General features: G+C 43.8%; 1 protein-coding gene across 1 annotated transcript in view; it reads left to right on the top strand.

The window, feature by feature from the left end:
• The window catches only part of SYT10 (synaptotagmin 10), a 596,888-nt gene that overhangs the window by 267,609 nt on the left and 309,809 nt on the right, over nucleotides 1-19,470 (top strand). The window contains exon 4 of the mRNA XM_029597488.1: nucleotides 3,572-3,692. Coding sequence (XP_029453348.1) covers nucleotides 3,572-3,692 — 121 coding nt within the window. The remainder of the gene's footprint in view (nucleotides 1-3,571; nucleotides 3,693-19,470) is intronic.

Raw genomic sequence — 19,470 nt, 5'->3', positions numbered from 1 at the left:
TTTATAGTACTCTTTTTGCCTCTGAGGGTTGGGACTCTACAGCTTGTGCTCGTTTTTGTGCACAGTTATCCCTTCCTCATCTGACACATGAGCAACAAGCACTTCTTAATATGCCCATCACATTAAGTGAAGTCACTTCAGTGATTCGACAGGTCAAACCTCTAAAGGCTCCGGGACCTGATGGGTATGGTGCAGAATTTTATAAATTATCTTGGACCTCGTGGGACCCCCATTGGTATCTGTTATTTCTGCTTTGGTTACCACTGGAGAATTTCCGGACCACATTAATAGAGCTCATCTTACCCTCATTTATAAGCAGGGGAAAGACCCATTAGCGCCTGAATCCTACCGCCCCATCTCATTACTGAATTTTGACCAAAGATTGATAGCTAAAATTATGGCGGATCGCTTATTGGGTATACTTCCGTCCCTTGTGGGTGCGGGCCAGGTGGGTTTTGTCCGCAAAAGATATGCCCTGACTAACATTCGGAAGGTGTTGGCTGCTATGATAATGTGTCAGCAGATGAATGCGCCCTTCCTCGCAGTGAGTTTTGATGCTGGAAAAACATTTGATAGAGTGGAATGGGGCTATCTTTTTTGGGTATTACAACAAATGGGATTCGGGGGTTTGTTCTTAAATGTGGTCCGGCTCCTCTATCAATGTCCTGAAGCTACTGTTATAGTGAATGGCTCCACTTCCGAGGCCTTCTCCATCATTAGAGGTACGAGGCAGGGCTGTCCTCTTTCCCCCCTACTGTTTGTCCTACAGCTGGAGCCCTTGTTACAGAAAATGCAAATGGCGAAAAGAGTTAAGGGTATGCGTTTCCAATCTTCTACTTTTAAATATGCTGCTTTTGCGGACGATATTTTAATATTTCTTACAGATCCCTGACAATCTCTTCAACCCTTGCTCCAGATTTTTTGGGAGTTCGGAATCTTTTCCGGCCTTCGCTTAAATTTGGCAAAATCTGTGGCGTTGGCTTTTCCGGAGTCCATGCAAATTGCTTGGGGCGATGAATTTCCTCTCCAATGGGCGGGATCTTCTTTTAAGTACCTTGGAACTATTATACCTCGGGACCTTTCACATTTATATAAATTAAATGTGACTCCCTTGTTACAACACACTCAGGATAAATTACTTACTTGGGCACGGCTACCCCTCTCTTTAGGAGGTTGAGTGCACCTTTTCAAAATGAACATTTTGCCAAAATGGTTATATCTATTTCAGAACTTACCTTTACCGCTGCGTGCAGCAGAGATTAGACAATTGGATAAAGTTCAGCGTAAATTTTATTGGCGGGGAGGAAATCTCATGTCCCTTTGATTTGGATGCAAGAACGTTGGGGGCGCGGAGGTCTGGGAGTTCCAGATTTAGCCCTTTATAACTTGGCTAGCACTCTGCGGGTGGTGAGAGATTGGCTATTGGATAGTTCCACGGTTATAAATCTCTCTGCGGATGAGGAATTGACATCTTCCTTTTCTCTCAAGTTTGACTTGCAGGCACCAGCCGCTTCTTTGCCCAAGTTCTTGGTACAGAGTGCTCTTACTAGGCCCATTAGATCCTCTTGGGTCAAACTTACGCGATTATTACATATACCGCGTATATGTGCATATTTCCTTCCAATTAAGGGGAACCCAGATTTCACTTAGGGATCTCAAACAGCAGTATATAAACGGTGGCATAGCCAGGGTATCCATCTGCTGGGGCATGTTTTAACTATGGAAGGCATGATAAAGACGTTAGCCGACCTTAGGGAAACCTATAATATTCCTGCTGCTGAGGTCTTTCCCTACTTACAGCTACAGCATTATGTGGGCTCCCTCCCCACCTCTACCAGTCAAGCTTCCCATTTTCAATCGCTCGCTACTATTTTTTCCTTTGAAAAAGAGAAGGAGCCTTCGCTATCGCAATATTATAGGCTTCTCAAGCAGCTGACTCTGGTGGATACGTGTTCTGTTTTAGTGGAATGCTGGAACGGAGATGGAGTTTTTACAATCTCTGCATATATCATCAAAGCAGCCTTCAGACGGGTATCCCAAATTTCAGTGAATTCTTATTTTAGAGAAATGCAATACAAGTTTCTACGCCGAAGTTATGTTTCTGCTCAAGGGGCTTTCCATCAAAACATGTCTTCCTCTCCTGCATGTCTACGTTGTGGACATGCGTCGGGCTCCTTATCTCATGTTTTTTGGGAATGCCCTGCTATCCATAGTATTTGGACTAAGATAGTTCGGTATTTGGAGGTCTTATTGGGGGTTCATATCCCTGTCTCACCCCAATGGCTACTTTTTGGTTGCATTTCTCCACTACGAATTCGTGGTTTGGGTTCTCGACTGCTTATCCATAAAGCTTGTTTAGTGGGGAAAAAGGTTATATTATTGCATTGGAGAGATGCGACGCCTCCATCTTATTGGACTTGGCGCAACTGCCTTCATCGTATGATGCTCCTGGAGGTGGCTCCTATGCGGCTTTCTCCACATCACAAGAAGCGATTTCTCGAGGCGTGGGACGTCTGTTTGCAGTCTCTTCCGCACTGTATGTGTAGTGCTATCTTGAATGAGTGATCCCATGTGGAACCCTCCTCTAGGGTTTATCCTAGTTTACATTGCCGGATGACTTCTCTTCAATTGTTTTCCTACGAAGTTCACCTGTGGACATTGGACTTTGAGCGTGGATTGGGGGGGGGGGGATGGGGGGTTGGCTAGGTTGGGGAGCATTTTATAAAACAAAAAACAAACTAAAGACAGTTGATTATTTGAGTATACTGTAGGGGGAGGTGGTCAGAGTCACACTACCCCCCCTTGATATGTTTGATTGTTTGTTCTTTAAAACAATAAAAACTGTTTAAATATAAAAAGAATTGTAAATATATTAAGAAATAGGTACTGTCCAAAAAAAATAGGACCCTAATGTCCTATATATCAATTAGAAAATTTTCTAAAGCATATCAAATGATTTTAATTAAATAAAAGTTGCTTTTTGTCAATGAACAATTCATTATCAATATTGTTTAATTTAAATAATTTGAAATGTTTATAAAGATTTGTTTGTTAAAATTTGTGCAATTTAATATATCTTAATGTAGCCAAGTTGTACACATTGATCATTATCACTAAGCATTCTGTACATGTTAAGAGGGCAATTTTTTATAAAATTACCCCTTCTCTCCACCATATGCGGAGAAGGGAACAGGGAAAGGGTTAGGGTGGGGCCCTTTACACATGGCGATTTTGTTTTGAATTTCTTGCACCTGCAAAGTGTGTGGGCTAAATGACATGCTATAGATTTTCAAAGGGAAGCATCATAAGGAGTTTCAAACTTGTCTACCCCATTTGTTGAAGGGATAAATTAGAATAAATAGGATTCCTTCTCTATGCACAGTAATCAGTGTGTCTAATTGGTGATACAGTATTTTAATATTAAACTAGTGTGAAATATAGTTCTCACATATATGTTCATAAAATGCTCTTCAAGCTGCCATGAGATGAAAGGAATTGGTGATAAAATGTTACACTTCTTTGTAAAATATGAAATTATTAAGCAGAATTGTAATACATGTTTTATTTTCAGGAAAGTATAGATCTTGGAGAGATCATGGTTTCCCTTTGTTATTTACCTACTGCTGGAAGAATGACATTAACAGTCATCAAGTGCAGAAACCTCAAGGCCATGGATATCACTGGATCATCTGGTACAGTACACAGACATTTCTTTATATGCAAGATCCTTGTCAATAAATCAGGTAGTATGTGATCAAATTATTGATATATTTATTTATTTTATTTATTTATTTTAAATTCTTATATACCGACATTCCTGTAGAGAGTACAGATCATACCGATTTATAGTACAACAGAACCGTCACGAAGGAGCGACGGTTCTGTTGTACTGTAAACCAGATTAAGCATAGGCCTAAACCGGATTAAACATAGGCCTAAATTTATACAGTACTTCTACATTGGTAACTGGATTCAGTCCATGAATTTATTTATATTAGCCACCAAAAGGCAATTACTTTTGACCATTACTTTTGAACCAGCGAAGATAATGGAGCATGGCACAGGGATACAGAATTTATCTACATAGCCATCTACAACTCTCTTTCTATACACACACACACATATTTTATTTACATTTTCTGTTAAAAGTATTTTACATGCCCTCATAGAGTATTTCAAATTCTCTGAATTAGTGTGTCTATTTAAGGGGGCAATTTTCAAAATTAAGTGGACACTTGCAAAGTTTGCGGGTACTTTAACACACAAACTTTGCACCAGTTCTCAAATTACGAGAATGCACAAATGTTCCTTAAGAGAATTGCCTAGGGAAAAAAGTACCTGCAGAGATTTGCACATTATTTTTCTGTGGTTACATTTTCTCCTATAAACATTTCATAAATGCAAATACCTTTTTGCTTTCCTTACCTTATGCTTTCCATATTCTACATCTAGGATAGCGAGTTAACTAAGGTTAACTCGCTATCCTAGATGTATAAAGTTTAATACGCTATCCTAGATGTATAAATTTCTGTTATCACTACCGTTATACTGTTGTTAAGGTCCATTGGTAACTACTCCCTTTACCAGCCTTGAACCTCCTTTTCTCCTGCCTTTCCTCCTTTATCTCGCATTTTACTCCCAGTTCCTCGCACCTCTGTTATATGTAACTATTATTCTTTTCCATGTTACCCTTGTTATATGTAAACCGGTATGATGTCTCTTGATGACTGTCGGTCAAGAAAAACCTTAAATAAATAAATAAATAAATGTATATATAAGAAAATATATAAGATTACAAAGTGATTTAAAAAGCTTTAAAAAAAAGTTTAAAAACATGGCTTTTCAAAAAAGCATTCTACAATATGAATGGGGAACAAGACATTTAAAGGATTAAGCGAATGAACAGCTACACAAAGCTACAGTCACCCTATTAGCATAATTGTATATCCATCATCATTATAGAATAATTTAAGAAACATGCAGTTTAAAGTTTAATTATTGTATGATTTCCTATTAATCATATAAAAGACAAGATCCAGATCTCATATTATATACCTTAGATTATGAAAATTGTTACCGTTAAATGTTTTGGCACTTTGTTAGTAAGAATTTAATCAAATATATATATGCGTGCCACCCTGTAAACACTACTAAACGACGGTGTAGAAAAGATTTTAAATAAAATAAATAAATAAATATAAATATCTGCCCCCAGGAACACCTGCACTCAATGGACCTGATTTTCAAAAGCATTTACATGCTTAAAACTGAGTTTTACATGTATAAATGTACTTTACGCATATAAGTGGGATAGAAATTGCTACAATATATGCCATTGAATTGTCCATAGGTTTTACCCACGTAAAGTGCACTTATGTGGCTATATAGCTTTTGAATATTGCTATGATAGTATATTAAATTTACATGTGAAACTTCTTTGAAAACTCAACTATGGGGGGGTCACATGATGAGGTGAAGCCATGAGGACGCGTTCATTCTGGATCTCGGTCCCATCCTCTTTCATCTATAGCAAATCATCACCATCTTAGTGAGATTTTTCAATTATTTGCTACAAAGGTGCAGAATGTATGTCTATAGATAAGTTTATGCAGAAAATGAGCAGTAGCATGCCCTTAAAAAGGGGCAGAAGAGAAAAAGAAAAGCCCAAAGACAACACAGACAAAATGGCTGCCAGCACTACTCAAACCTCGCTGACCTCACAACACTCCGTACAGACGATCTAACTACAAAGGTAACCAAAGCAGTGGTTGAAGCTCTCGATGTGCGTTTTGAAGAAATATCATCGAAGTTGAATGAATTAACAAATTCACTCGAGGAACTTCACCCCAGGCTTGACCATGTGGAAGGCCGTATTTCCTTCCTGGAGGATGAAAATGAGATTAAGACCTGAAAATTAGAAGCACTGGAAAAACTGACTGCTTAACAGGAGGAAAAAATTGACGACAGAAAACAGGTCGCGCCATAGTAACATCCGTATTCTTGGAATCCCAGAAAGTGTCGCTGACCATAACTTAGAGCAGTTTTTACAATCATGGCTGCATTATTGGGCACATAAACAATACTTACTACAAGTTTACAGAGCCGTGCCGAGCCTTACTTATGAAACAGCTACAGTCCGTCTTTTTCAGGAATTTTTGGCATGGTTAGTACAACAGAGAAAGCTCTTTAATCTCATCTGTATAGAGCTACACAAACGAGAGATTCAATTTCAATTACAATACCCAGCTAAATTGCGTATCTAGCAGGGCAACAAGACCATGGAGTTCACCGACACTGATTCCATGAAGAAATATCTTTCTGAGGTGTCATGAGGTGAGCTGAATATTTGCTTTCATTCTCAATGTGTCTCATTATTTTAAACTTACTGATTGCTGCTATAAAGGCAGTCTGCTGGACAAATAGTTTCATTGAAAAGGGCATCGCCAGCTTGCCCTTTCCACCGAACATTCTCAAGAGGTCTTGACGCAGGTTGAGAGTTTAACTTTTAACCTCTTGGAGGAGAGATCATGCGAAGTGGCCTGTTATTTCTGGGTGACTACCTTAATTCAAGTTACCCGAGGCCCTGTTGATCGCAGTCCATGAAGAGGGAGAAATAAACGGGACACAGCAGTCATTTGCTAAAGATTTATAATGACGAACAGTGGCCTTTACCATTCTGACTTCAGCTGCAACGATGGACAGACTTGCCTCATTCATAATCGCACAGATCTACTCCGAGTAAGACTCTGCTATGTGCATCCGCCATAGTAGTCATCAAGCAGACTGAGTTAAAAGTCAGAATTAGGATGCAAGCTAGATCTGGAACAATCATCTGGCAAGGAGTTAACCTCAAACTCTTCAGCAGACAAGATTCAGCCCAGCGATCGAGAGGGATCACCTTTACCGGATTTGGATATAAACGCAGGTCATACCTTTACTGCAGCCAGGCGATAATGGCAGTGGTAACCGCAGGGTTATGACCTCTTTCTTGCTCAGTTAAAGTTCATTGCTTTAATGGTTAATAAATTTATGTACTGTTGTTATGCTGACATGACTAAATGCACTTCTATTTCCTTTACTGCATGTCGTCTAACCTTTTAAGCTCACTAAAAAGAGATGAGAGGATGGGGCCGACCCCCATTAAATAACGTGGCTAAGCATAGCTTGGGCCTGAGAGTCTAGAGAGTTTACCGGGGAACCTTTTCTGGGGATAGGGGTGCTGGAAGGGAGGGGGGTGGGAAGGTAGGGTAGGAAGAGGAAGGGAACTATGCACCCAGATCTACATCATGGATACATTCTTAATCTCTAATTCTGAATATACACCTTGTTAACAATCAGATACAGTGCCTATTATCTGCCCAACAGGTACCTACTTTCAAGATCGTGGCTTTAAGCTGGGAAACCCATGATCCATTCTTTAGAAAGTATACTATACAGTCCCTAATTACTTCACCAGCTACAACATAATTTACGAGTTGCTAGTTTAAATGTCAATGGTCTAGGCAGCCCGATTAAGCGTACAAAAATCTTGCAGACCCTCAAACGGGTGAAGGTAGATATAGCATAGATACAGGAGACCCACCTGTCCACAGCGGAGAGCCGCAAACTACAGAAAGACTGGGTGAGAGCGGTGCACTATATACCAGCATTAGGGGAAAAATGCGGGGGTAGCAATATTAATACACAAGTCTCTTTCCTTTCAAGTCACCAAAGAGATCTCAAACCCTAATGGCAGGTATCAAATATTTACTGGACAACTTAATGGGAAACAATTAACACTTTGCAACTTATATGATCCCAATGTTTATAATCCAGAATTTTTCAAATACATTTCTACCCTGCTTACAGAACATAGTACGAACTGGCTCTTGATCACAGGAGACTTTAACTGTGTTGCAGATCCCATCTTGGATCGATCTAAGACGACCTCTAGCCTCTTTTCAGAAGCGAGGTATACCAGAGTTATGTGAAAACTTACAGGTTCTAGATTTTGGAGAACACACCACCCTGATGAGAGAGATTACACCTTTTACTCCAAGGTTCATAATACATTTTCCCATATTGATTATGTACTGGGCTCGCAAACTCTCCTCCCATATATTATATCAGCAACAGTAGGGACAACTGGGGTGTCAGACCATGCCCTTATATGAGTAGACTTAAACTTCACCAATCAGCACCCAGTAAACAAGTGGTGGAAATTCCCTGCTTACCTGAGAGAAGATAGAAAGTTCCATAACTTCTTAAAACTAAAATGGTCTCAGTTCTCTGAAAACAACTCCCAGCACATGACCACGCCAAACTTGTTTTGGGAAACTAGCAAAACCGTCTTAAGGGGTGAAATAATATCCTACCTGAGACAGAGGAACAAATGCCTGAATGCCAAAATAATAGAACTAGAATCTCGGTTGAAAGACGTTAAAATTGAGCTGATTACCCACTCTACACCTGATAGACAAGCGAAATACAGGGAACCTCTTAGCTCTTTACATACCTACCTCCATCAAGGAGCCCTAAAATACCTCCAATACGCAGAACACTCTTTTTTTTAAATATGGGAACAAGGCGTGCAAATTAATGGCAAATGCGGTTCGGGTGCACAAGGGAAAACATATATAGGGAAACTAAAAATGAAAAATGACACATGGGTGGTAAGACAAGCAGACCTCTGTGAAGAATTTAGAAAGTTTTATGAACAGCTATATACGGAAGACAGTCAAGGGGGCCATACGGAAGAAGATGTGTTTTTCAGGATCTACATATTCCTAAACTCACTACTCCCCAAGTTGAATATTTAAATACCCCAATTTCCTCTATAGAACTCACACATACCATCAATACTAGCAAAAAAGGAAAATCCCCAGGCCTGGATGGTTTCTCTTACGACTATTATAAAATTTTAAAAGAACAATTGGTTATGCCTCTGAGCTCTTTTTATAACAACGCTCTTGAGCTGGGATGGTTCACTAGGGACTTTAACAAAGCTTATATAACGGTTCTGGCAAAGTCGGGCAAAGATCCAACTAGCCCCGCCTCGTATAGGTTGATATCACTACTCAATTGTGACCTTAAACTCCTTGCAATGGTGTTGGCGATAGATTAAGCGCAGTGCTTCCCAATATTATTTCCCCAGAGCAGGTGGGTTTCGTGAAGAAGTAGTCGGCTAGCTTACACATTTCAAAACTAATTTCTGCCATTTCTTATTGTCAGCTCCACTCCCTATCATCGATTGCGGTGAGTTTCGACTCGGAAAAGGCCTTCAACCATGTATCTTGGTCCTATCTTTTTTCGGTGCTTGGGAGGTACGGTTTTTCTGGAAATATAATCAAGTTTTTCATGATGTTGTACACTCACCCCACTTCCCACATCATTGTTAATGGAGATCGGTCGAAGGCCTTCACTCCACAAAGGGGTGTCAGACAGGGGTGCCCACTATGCCCATTGCTCTACCTATTAGCCATAGACCCTCTTCTCCATACTATTGTATCTGATAATACCATTTCAGGACTAGAAGTGGGAAGTACCTCCTTCCGTATTGCTGCATTTGCAGATGATGTATTAATTTTTCTTACTAACCCCAAACTAACTTTATCAAAAGTGCTGGCCCACCAAGCCGCTTTTGGAGCCTTCTCAGGGTTGAAAATTAACTGTGATAAATCTGAAGCTATGGAAATAGCTGGCAACCTTGCTGCAACTTGGGGTGAGGACTTCCCCCTCTGATGGATTTCTGGGCATATTAAATATTTAGGGGTGTATGTCCCATCAGACATGGAAAGACTCTATGATCTCAATATACAACTATTACTTAAAAAAACAACAGCAAATTTAAATAAGTGGACACACATACCCTTCTCTCTAATTGGTAGAATTAATTTAATCAAAATGATGGAAGTTCCCTCTTCAGCACGGCATCCGGCTCGAGGGAAGGCCTGCGCGATCGGCGCCACAGACCCATCGGGGTAAGGCCATTAAATTTACACTTACCCTCGGTGGGTCCGCGCCCAACCGCATGGTCTACAGCGCCGTCCTGCCGGCCGGGAGTCCCGCCTTCTGACCAGCTCCCAGGGAACAGCCTATCACAGCTGCCACCCCAGCAACCAATCAGGCAGGGCCCCGGAGGCTCTTTAAACTTGCAGACGCTCCAGTGATCCTCCTCTTCAGCGCGGCATCCGGCTCAAGGGAAGGCCTGCGCGATCGGCACCACAGACCCATCGGGGTAAGGCCATTAAATTTACTCTTACCCTCGGTGGGTCCGCGCCCAACTGCATGGCCCACAGCGCCGTCCTGCCGGCCGGGCATCCCGCCTTCTGACCAGCTCCCAGGGAACAGCCTATCACAGCTGCCACCCCAGCAACCAATCAGGCAGGGCCCCGGAGGCTCTTTAAACTTGCAGACGCTCCGGTGATCCTCCTCTTCAGCGCGGCATCCAGCTCAAGGGAAGGCCTGCGCGATCGGCACCACAGACCCATCGGGGTAAGGCCATTAAATTTACTCTTACCCTCGGTGGGTCCGCGCCCAACCGCGTGGCCCACAGCGCCGTCCTGCCGGCCAGGCATCCCGCCTTCTGACCAGCTCCCAGGGAACAGGCTATCACAGCTGCCGCCCCAGCAACCAATCAGGCAGGGCCCCGGAGGCTCTTGAAACTTGCAGATGCTCCGGCGATCCTCCTCTTCAGCGCGGCATCCGGCTCGAGGGAAGGCCTGTGCGATCGGCACCACAGACCCATCGGGGGAAGGCCATTAAATTTACTATTACCCTCGGTGGGTCCGCGCCCGACCGCATGGCCCACAGCGCCGTCCTGCCGGCCAGGAGTCCCGCCTTCTGACCAGCTCCCAGGGAACAGCCTATCACAGCTGCCGCCCCAGCAACCAATCAGGCAGGGCCCCGGAGGCTCTTTAAACTTGCAGACGCTCCGGCGATCCTCCTCTTCAGCGCGACATCCGGCTCGAGGGAAGATGATCGGCGCAACAGACCCATCGGGGTAAGGCCATTAAATTTACTCTTACCCTCGGTGGGTCCGCACCCGACCGCGTGGCCCACAGCGCCTTCCTGCCGGCCGGGAGTCCCGCCTTCTGACCAGCTCCCAGGGAACAGCCTATCACAGCTGCCGCCCCAGCAACCAATCAGGCGGGGCCCCGGAAGCCCTTTAAATTTGCAGACGCTCCGGCGCTGTGCACCGAGCATCGCGCACCTTTGTGTGCCCCTTTGTGCGGCCCCTCCTTGCTGCCCCTCCTTGCAGTTCTCACCCCCCTCGCTTATACCCTTAAGCCAGGCCCCTCCTTTCCCCCTTCATTTCAAAAGAACCCCAATCTCCTTTGCAGCTCTAGTAGAGTCCAGTCCTCACCTTATTACAGTACTAGGATCAGCGCATCCCCTTCTCCACTAGACTGCACTTCGTCTCCTCACAGATGGGAACCTTCACCATACCGGTGATCAAGCATCTCCCGAGAACCGACAGAAACAACACCAATACCTCCTTGCCTCACTTCATTCGCCATCAGAGACTAATTCCAATAATGATCTCCCCACTCACACAGATGCTGTGTGAGTGGGGAGATCACTCCCTTATCACTTATCACTCTTCAATGCCCATTCACTCTCCAAAAAAACAGACATCTTTAATGACTACCTCTCAGAAGCCAGTCCTGACATCTGCGCCATTACGGAAACATGGCTGAAGCCACGGACACGGTGATCACCAATCAACTCCCAACTCATCTCTATGACTTCTTCTCCATACCCAGACCTAAAAAAAGAGGAGGAGGCCTCCTCTTAGCAGCAAAAAAATGCTTAGGCATCTCACTTCAAGCTACTAATGCCTATTACAACATAGAAGCTGCCTTCTTCAAATCTAACCACCTTCAAAATGGTCTAATCAACGCCCCGCCCGGAACCCTGGAATCCAACCACTCCCCTATCATTGAACTCGTAGCAAAACACATCAACGCTGTTAAACCTGCTATTATATTAGGTGACTTCAACCTGCACGTTGACGCCTCCCCTCGATCGCATAACTGCGAAACCCTACTATCTTCACTTAACTATCTAGGTTTCTCTCAAATCGTGAACAGCCCCACTCACAAAGCCGGACATACTTTAGACCTCATCTTCATCAACAATGGTATTTTTCTCACTTCCAACCCTACAAGCTCGCCTGTCCTATGGTCGGACCACCGACTCATCTCCACCAGGCTTGAGGTTAAGGACCATCCTCCTCTCTCATTCCCTCAAACTACCATACAATTCAGAAGATCATGCTCTTCTGACCTCCTCAATGCACACCTCACCAAAGAACTACCTCATCTCAACCTCTCAGACGCTGATGCAGCCATCACATCATGGATTAATGTCATCTCAAAAGTCGCAGAGCAAACATGTCCTGCTTCCACCAAAGTTCTACGCTACCCATCACATAACAGGAAACCATGGTTCACCCCTGAACTTAAGGCACTCAAACAAAAACTGAGAAAGAAAGAACATGGCTGGAGGAAAAAACCGTCCACAGCAACATTAGCTGCCTACAAAACTCTTCTTAACGCTTACAGATCCACCATTCTTAAAATGAAGAAAGACTTCTTCTCCAAGAAAATTCATCACTTCATCTTTGACTCAAAAGCCTTATTCTCTTATGTCTCTGCACTCACCAAACCTTCCCCCCCCCCCCGCCCCCATTATCCCAGATGACCTAGCACTCGACAAAGCCACAGAACTCTCAATCTACTTTGAAAAAAAAATCTCTGACCTAACCGCCACACTCACCGCTCTTCCTGCCTCTCCTTCCCCCCTCACCATCACCCCTCCTCCACAACAAAGATCAATGCTAGAACCTTTCGAACCAACATCATCGATGGAAATTGAGAACATCATCAAAAAGCTGAAACCAGTGATGCACCCTACCGATCCAATTCCGACCAACCTACTCTTTAACATCCCTAACACAGTCTCAAAGCCTATCTCAGATATTATCAACCTCTCCTTATCTCAAGGCCTAGTACCAGACCAACTAAAACTTGCTATACTCAAACCCATATTAAAAAAGCCGAACTTGTCCCCCACAGACCCAGCTAACTTCCGCCCAATAGCCAACCTACCCATGATTGCTAAAATCATGGAAAAATTTGTCAACAAACAGTTATCTGATTACCTTGAGGAACATCACATTCTGTCCCCCTCACAACACGGATTCAGGAAGACTTTTAGCACAGAAACCCTTCTGATATCACTCGCAGACAACATCCTTATAAATATGGAAAAAGATCAAACTCACCTACTAGTGCTACTCGATCTATCTGCCGCCTTCGATACGGTGAACCATGCAATTCTCCTAGAACGATTAATAGACATAGGCATAAAGGGATCTGTGCTCAGCTGGTTCAAGTCCTTCCTTTCTAACAGGCGCTGTAAAGTCAAGATTAACAACAAAGAATCCCCAGCTGTTTGCTCCAACATGGGTTTTCCCCAGGGATCCTCCCTCTCACCTACTCTTTTCAACATTTACCTACTTCCGCTATGCCACCTACTTACAAAACTAAATCTTTCCCATTACCTTTAGCAGATGACGTCCAAATAATCATTCTTATCACCGAATCACTACAAAAAACCATAAATCACTGGAACAACTGTCTTCAAGCAATAAACCACCTACTCGCCTCTCTCAACCTAGTTTTGAACACCAACAAGACGGAGATCCTCATTATCTCTCAAGACGACCGCACCACCCACCTCACCTTACCGCCTGCCTCACAACCAACCATTTCAACGTTCAAATACTCTCCTCATGTCAGAGACTTAGGCGTCACCCTGGATAACCAGTTCAACCTTAAGAAGTTCGTTAACACCACCACCAAGGAGTGCTTCTTTAAACTCCAAGTCCTCAGAAACCTAAAACCACTCCTGCACTTCCATGATTTCAGACTGGTACTTCAATCAATCATATTATCAAAACTGGACTATTGCAATTCCCTGCTACTCGGTCTACCAGCCATCTCCATAAAACCCCTTCAGATGGTGCAGAACTCTGCAGCCAGGCTCCTAACCAATACCAAAAAAAGGGAACACATCTCCCCTACTCTTCAGAACCTACACTGGCTCCCCGACAAATTCAGGGTCCTATTCAAGGTACTCACGATTATCCACAAAGCCATCCACAACCTCACCACCCTCAACACTTCCACCTAGCTAAAACCACATACCTCCTGCAGACCAATCAGGAGTGCATACCAAGACACCTTGTACGCTCCCCAAGCCAAAACCTCAATCAGAAAATGGGCCATTGTGACTGCTGGTCCACACCAATGGAATGCGTTACCCCCCGAACTCAGATGAGAATCTTGCCCTTCTGTCTTCAAAAAGAGACTAAAAACATGGCTTTTTAGCCAAGCCTTTCAGGACACCTAATCGCCGTTTTCCTTTAACCTAACTCCCCCCAAACGAACTTTCCAACCAGTCGACCCAATTCCACTCCTTACTTTCATTCTTTGCCCCTCCGACCATCCCTCCAGTTTATTCCGTTTCCCGATATGATCTATTTGTTGTATTTAATTCTTTCATGTTGAGATGAGTTTCATGAGTTTTCAGGTTAGGTTTAGATGAGTTCTGACATGCTTTCAACTGTTTAACTGGCAACATTTTTCCTTGTACCGCCATCGAGCGAAATTGAAGTTTCATTGTTAACCGATATGATTTGTATTTTTGTAAAGGAATGTCGGTATAGAAAAAATATAAATAAATAAATAAATAAATAAATAAATAAATAAACTTCCATGCTGGTTTTACCTGCTACAAATGCTTCCAATATGGTTGAACAAAAGGGAACTCTTAAAATTATACAAAACGTTTTGAATCTTCCTTTGGAAAGAAAAAAAATCCAGATTAGCCTTGTCGATATTTTGGAAACCATTATTAGCAGGAGGCCTGAATTGCCCTGACATTTAAATTAGCAGGATTCTTCCAATTTAGCAACACCAGCTTAATTACAATGGAAAGTAAAAAATCAAGCAACTTCCCCTGAGATGGCGATAAATAGGGCTGAACAGCAGAGGACCGAAGAACTACTAGAGCATAGGACAAAGGACAAGTCAAACACAGCATATGAGAAATCACGTCCCAAACATCTCGCCAGAATCGCTTGGTGTCAAGGCAATAATAAATGAGAGAAGAGAGGGCAGCCTTGGGAGCCTTATAAAATCAACAATGATGAATAAGGGATAGGCCCGCCTTGAACTTGGTCCACAGCATCCAAACTGCATGATGAGCTAAAAAGAACAGGGATTGAGTGCGATGGGTTGAAAGGGAAATCCGTATAGAAGTATTCCAATAAGCAGGCCACAGGAAATCTGCAGAAAGAGACAAATCATGAGACCACACTTCTTCCAAGCCAAAATGGCGGCAAAAGGAGTGGTTTAAAGTATTTATAAATATGGGAAGCACTATGGCCATTAACGCTTAAAGTACGAAGTACTGAGACCACTTGAGGTAACCGAGAGATTAAAGAGTGATCTAAGGAAGCCTTACTCAGACAGGAAACTAGTTGGGCCCAACAAACATTTGAGAAGATAGGAGATGAAATTTATTGTGTAACTGAGAAAAAGAAAGGAGAGTACCATTGGAATATAGTTGAGAGGGGGAGATCAAACCAGCCGAGTGCCAAAGGAGCCAACATATGGACTGGTGAGCTATCAAAAACCGGGAATTAAGCCACAATGGTACTAAAGTAGATGATTTCCAGGGGATAGATAACTGAGGAACAATTTGTTCCAAGATATGGAAAGCAGTATAAGTGGCTAATAAAATAGGATGGCTTCAAAAAGGAGTCATTGTAGCTAAGCCAGGAATATAGGACAAAACAAGGGGAGAAGTGATAGCTTGCTCTAACAGGAGCCATACTGGGAGAGGAGAGGAAGGGATATACTCTAAAAGCCAAGCTAAACACTGCTGAAGGATAAAGGAGAGGTGGTAGAAATGGAAATTCCCTGGGCAATTTGAGAGCATAAAGAGCAATACCAGGGGGGATTAGAGCTCCACAAAAACTGAAATAGTAAGGAATCCACTTTACACAGTAAAAGGAGCCAAAAAACAACATGAGTAACATACTAAGGTTAAAGTTAATCTGAGGGGCAAGCACTATCAATCATATCTAAATGACCTCACCAAGAAAGATGCAAGGGATAGCACTTATTAATGCTGTCAGTCAAAAGAGAAAAGATCCTATCTGCCACTTTAGAAAGAGTAAGATACAAGGAAGTATAAAAATTAATGCCAAGGTACTTCAAACCATCAGAAAGCCAGGGAAACTGAGAAAGATGAGAGGCAACTTCCACTGCAGGGCCTTTGAGAGGCATAAGCTCTGACTTACTCCAATTAACGATACCCAGAAATGCAAGAAAAAGTGGAAATGAGTTCTATTATTCTCAGGACTGTAATTAAAGATCAACTAAGAAACAAAAGAACATCATCTACATATGCTGCTAACTTATATTCTATCCCTTAGTAAAGAATATCCATAATGATAGGATCTTGCATTAAAGACAGCAGCAGGGGTTCTAGGGATATATTAAACACATAAAGAGAAAAAGGACACCCTTCATGGGTACCCCTGTGTAGAGGTCTGAGCTTTAAAAGAACACCATTGATAGAAAGATAGGAGGTGCTGGAATGGTAGAGCAACTTAGTCAGGAATACAAAAGAATCACTGCAGCCATTCAACATTATCAAAAGCTTTTCCAGCATCAAGTGATAAGGTGAGCAATGGTTCTGGAATGTCCTTAGACACAGGGAGCAAATTGAGGAAAAGTCTTGCATTATTGGTAATGAGACGACCTTTCATGAAGCCAGATTGAGAAAAGAATAGCAAGTCTCCAACCACACTACTGAATAGTAAGGTCAGCAGTTTTGCAAAAATATTGTAATCAATGTTCAGAAGGGAGATGGGTCTATAATTTGAACCCAAAAGAGGATCCCTATTAGGTTTAGGAAACACCACAATTTTAGCTTCATTAAAATGAGTGGTTACAACACCAGAGGCCTGCATAGAGGAGAATAGTGACTCTAAGTAAGGAAGAAGCGAAGAAAGAAAGCCTTTATAACATTTGGCTGACAGGCCATCAAGACCAGGTGCCTTCCCCAACTGAAGGGAAGAGACTGCAAGTCGGACCTCCGAAGAGGTGATCGGTTTATCAAGCCTTTCCCCGTCCAGAAAATCAGAAATAAGAGAAGGATCATTGCAAAATTCAGTAGAATAAAGAGAGAAATAGTAAGTTTGTAATTACTGGATAATAGCGGATTGAGTAGAAATCAGTGCTCCAGTTTTAGATTTAATAGCAGTAATCCTTTGACGCTCTTCAAGGGACTGAAGAAAATAAGCTGTCAGCCTCCCAGATCAGTTCTGCTCAGAGTAATACCTAGAATTTTGAAGAAAAATAACTTCAGCTTCATCAACCAATAAATTATTATACTGATATTTCAATTTACAAATTTGAGCCAAATGTGACTTATCCAGGGAATGTATATGGACCTGCTCCAACTCTTTACTTCTCCAACTCTTCAATTTGGGCCTGAGATATTTTGTGAACATGAGCAGCATAGCTAACATGAGCAGCATAGCTAATAATTTCACCCCAAAAAGCAGCTTTAAAGGAGTCCCAAAGAATCTGCTGAGAGACATCACCCATATCATTCATGCAAAGAACTCCTTAATAAAGTCGATAATTTTAGAGCAGAAGATTGAGTCATCCAAAAAACCCGCATTAAATCTCCAACAAGGAGCACTGGAGGCTGGCAGTTCCCAATGTAAAAACAAGTGTTATGATCAGGAGATTCGTGAACCCTTGGACCGATGGGAGATGATCCACCTTAGGAGATGGCTCCTTAGGTTCCCCCGTTGGGTGGCGAGGCGGAACAGAAGGTGGGACTGGCTGGCTCCTCGGCATTGAAGACTGAGGCAGCCGTTGAGAGGATGAAGAGACGTGACGTCGGAGCAGAGCCAACTGGATCTTCACCACTGGAAGCCCACAGCCCGCCCAGGAGGAGCCCATAGGGATCCGGGCCGCTAGGTGGACATTTGAGAGGTCGAGGAGGCGTGAGGTTAGTGCAAGGGCCAACTGGATCTTCGCCACTGGAAGCCTGTGGTCTCCCCGGGAGGAGCCCGTAGGGACCCGGGCCGCTGGGACTTAGGTGGGCCCTTATAGACGGGAGGTCCGGAAGAAGTCCGAGGTCACACACCGAGAAATCACCACTTGCCAGTCCGAAGTCACACACTGAGGAATCACCGCTTGCCAGTCCGAAGTCACACACCGAGGAATCACCGAGAAGATGCAGGAACCAGGAATCAGGAACCTGAGGCAACAGAAGACTCACCAAAGCAAGCAGACTTATAGCAACGAGTTGCCAAGTGAATGGAGGAGGCCTGTTTATATACTTCCCTGTGCCTGGCCCATCAATTTAGAGGACGAGGTCCCTTTAATTTTACAGAGAAAGCGCGGCCTAAGGACAGGCCTAAGAACAGGCCTAAGGACAGGGCGGCCATTTTGAATCCCTGAAGCTGTGCTGAGCAGCCTGTCGCCGTGAGGGGAGGCCTGGGCGCCTCCCCCGCCAGAAATCACTGCGGGAAGCCATAACGAGGAGCGGGGATGAAAGGCCTGGACTCCCTGGTGCTGCCACGACAGCCCTGGTGCTGAGACTCAGGTAGGGGGTTGTGGCCGCAGGCGGCTGCGGCCGCGAGACACAACAGTACCACCCCCTTTAGGGCGCCTTCTAGGAGACCTGGGTTTGGACGGATGATCCCGATGGAACTGAGCAAGAAGGTTCCGATCCAGGATGTTGGCTAGTGGTTCCCATGTATTTTCTTCGGGACCGAATCCCTCCCAGGCTAGTAGGTACTCCCATCTCTTCCTATGCTTCCGAACATCTAGCACATCTTGGACCTGGTAGGTGACATCGTCTTCAGAGGCGATGGGTTGGGGTGCTGGAGGTGTGCTAGAGAGGGCCAAGACAGCACCAAGAGCTTCATAAGAGAGGCATGGAAGGTATTATGGATCTTGAGTGACGGTGGTAGTCGAAGCTGATAGGACACCGCACCAATCCGCCGGAGGATGGGAAATGGCCCAATGAAGCGAGGGGCCAGTCTTGTGGAAGCTAATTTTAGCCAAATAAATAATGTACTCAGCCATACCTTCTAACCGGGTCTCAGAGGCGGGCACGGTCTCTGTCGGCGGTCCGCATAATTTTTCGCCATCTGACTGGCCCTGAGCAGTGCGTGCCGTGTGAAGGTCCAGAGACGATGAAGTTCATCTGCCGAGAGTTGGGCCACCGGAGATGTGACGGAAATGGGAACAGGCAATGGTGGAAGTGGTTGCTTCCCATAGACCACCTGGAAGGGAGAGGATCTCGTGGCAGTGGAGGTATGCGAGTGGAGGGCGAACTCAGCCCATGGAAGGAGACTTGCCCAGTCATCCTGTTTCTCATTTACGTAGA

Source organism: Rhinatrema bivittatum, chromosome 4, assembly GCF_901001135.1.
Source record: "Rhinatrema bivittatum chromosome 4, aRhiBiv1.1, whole genome shotgun sequence".
Classification (NCBI taxonomy): Eukaryota; Metazoa; Chordata; class Amphibia; order Gymnophiona; family Rhinatrematidae; genus Rhinatrema; species Rhinatrema bivittatum.
This window is presented reverse-complemented; position numbering and strand designations above follow the sequence as displayed.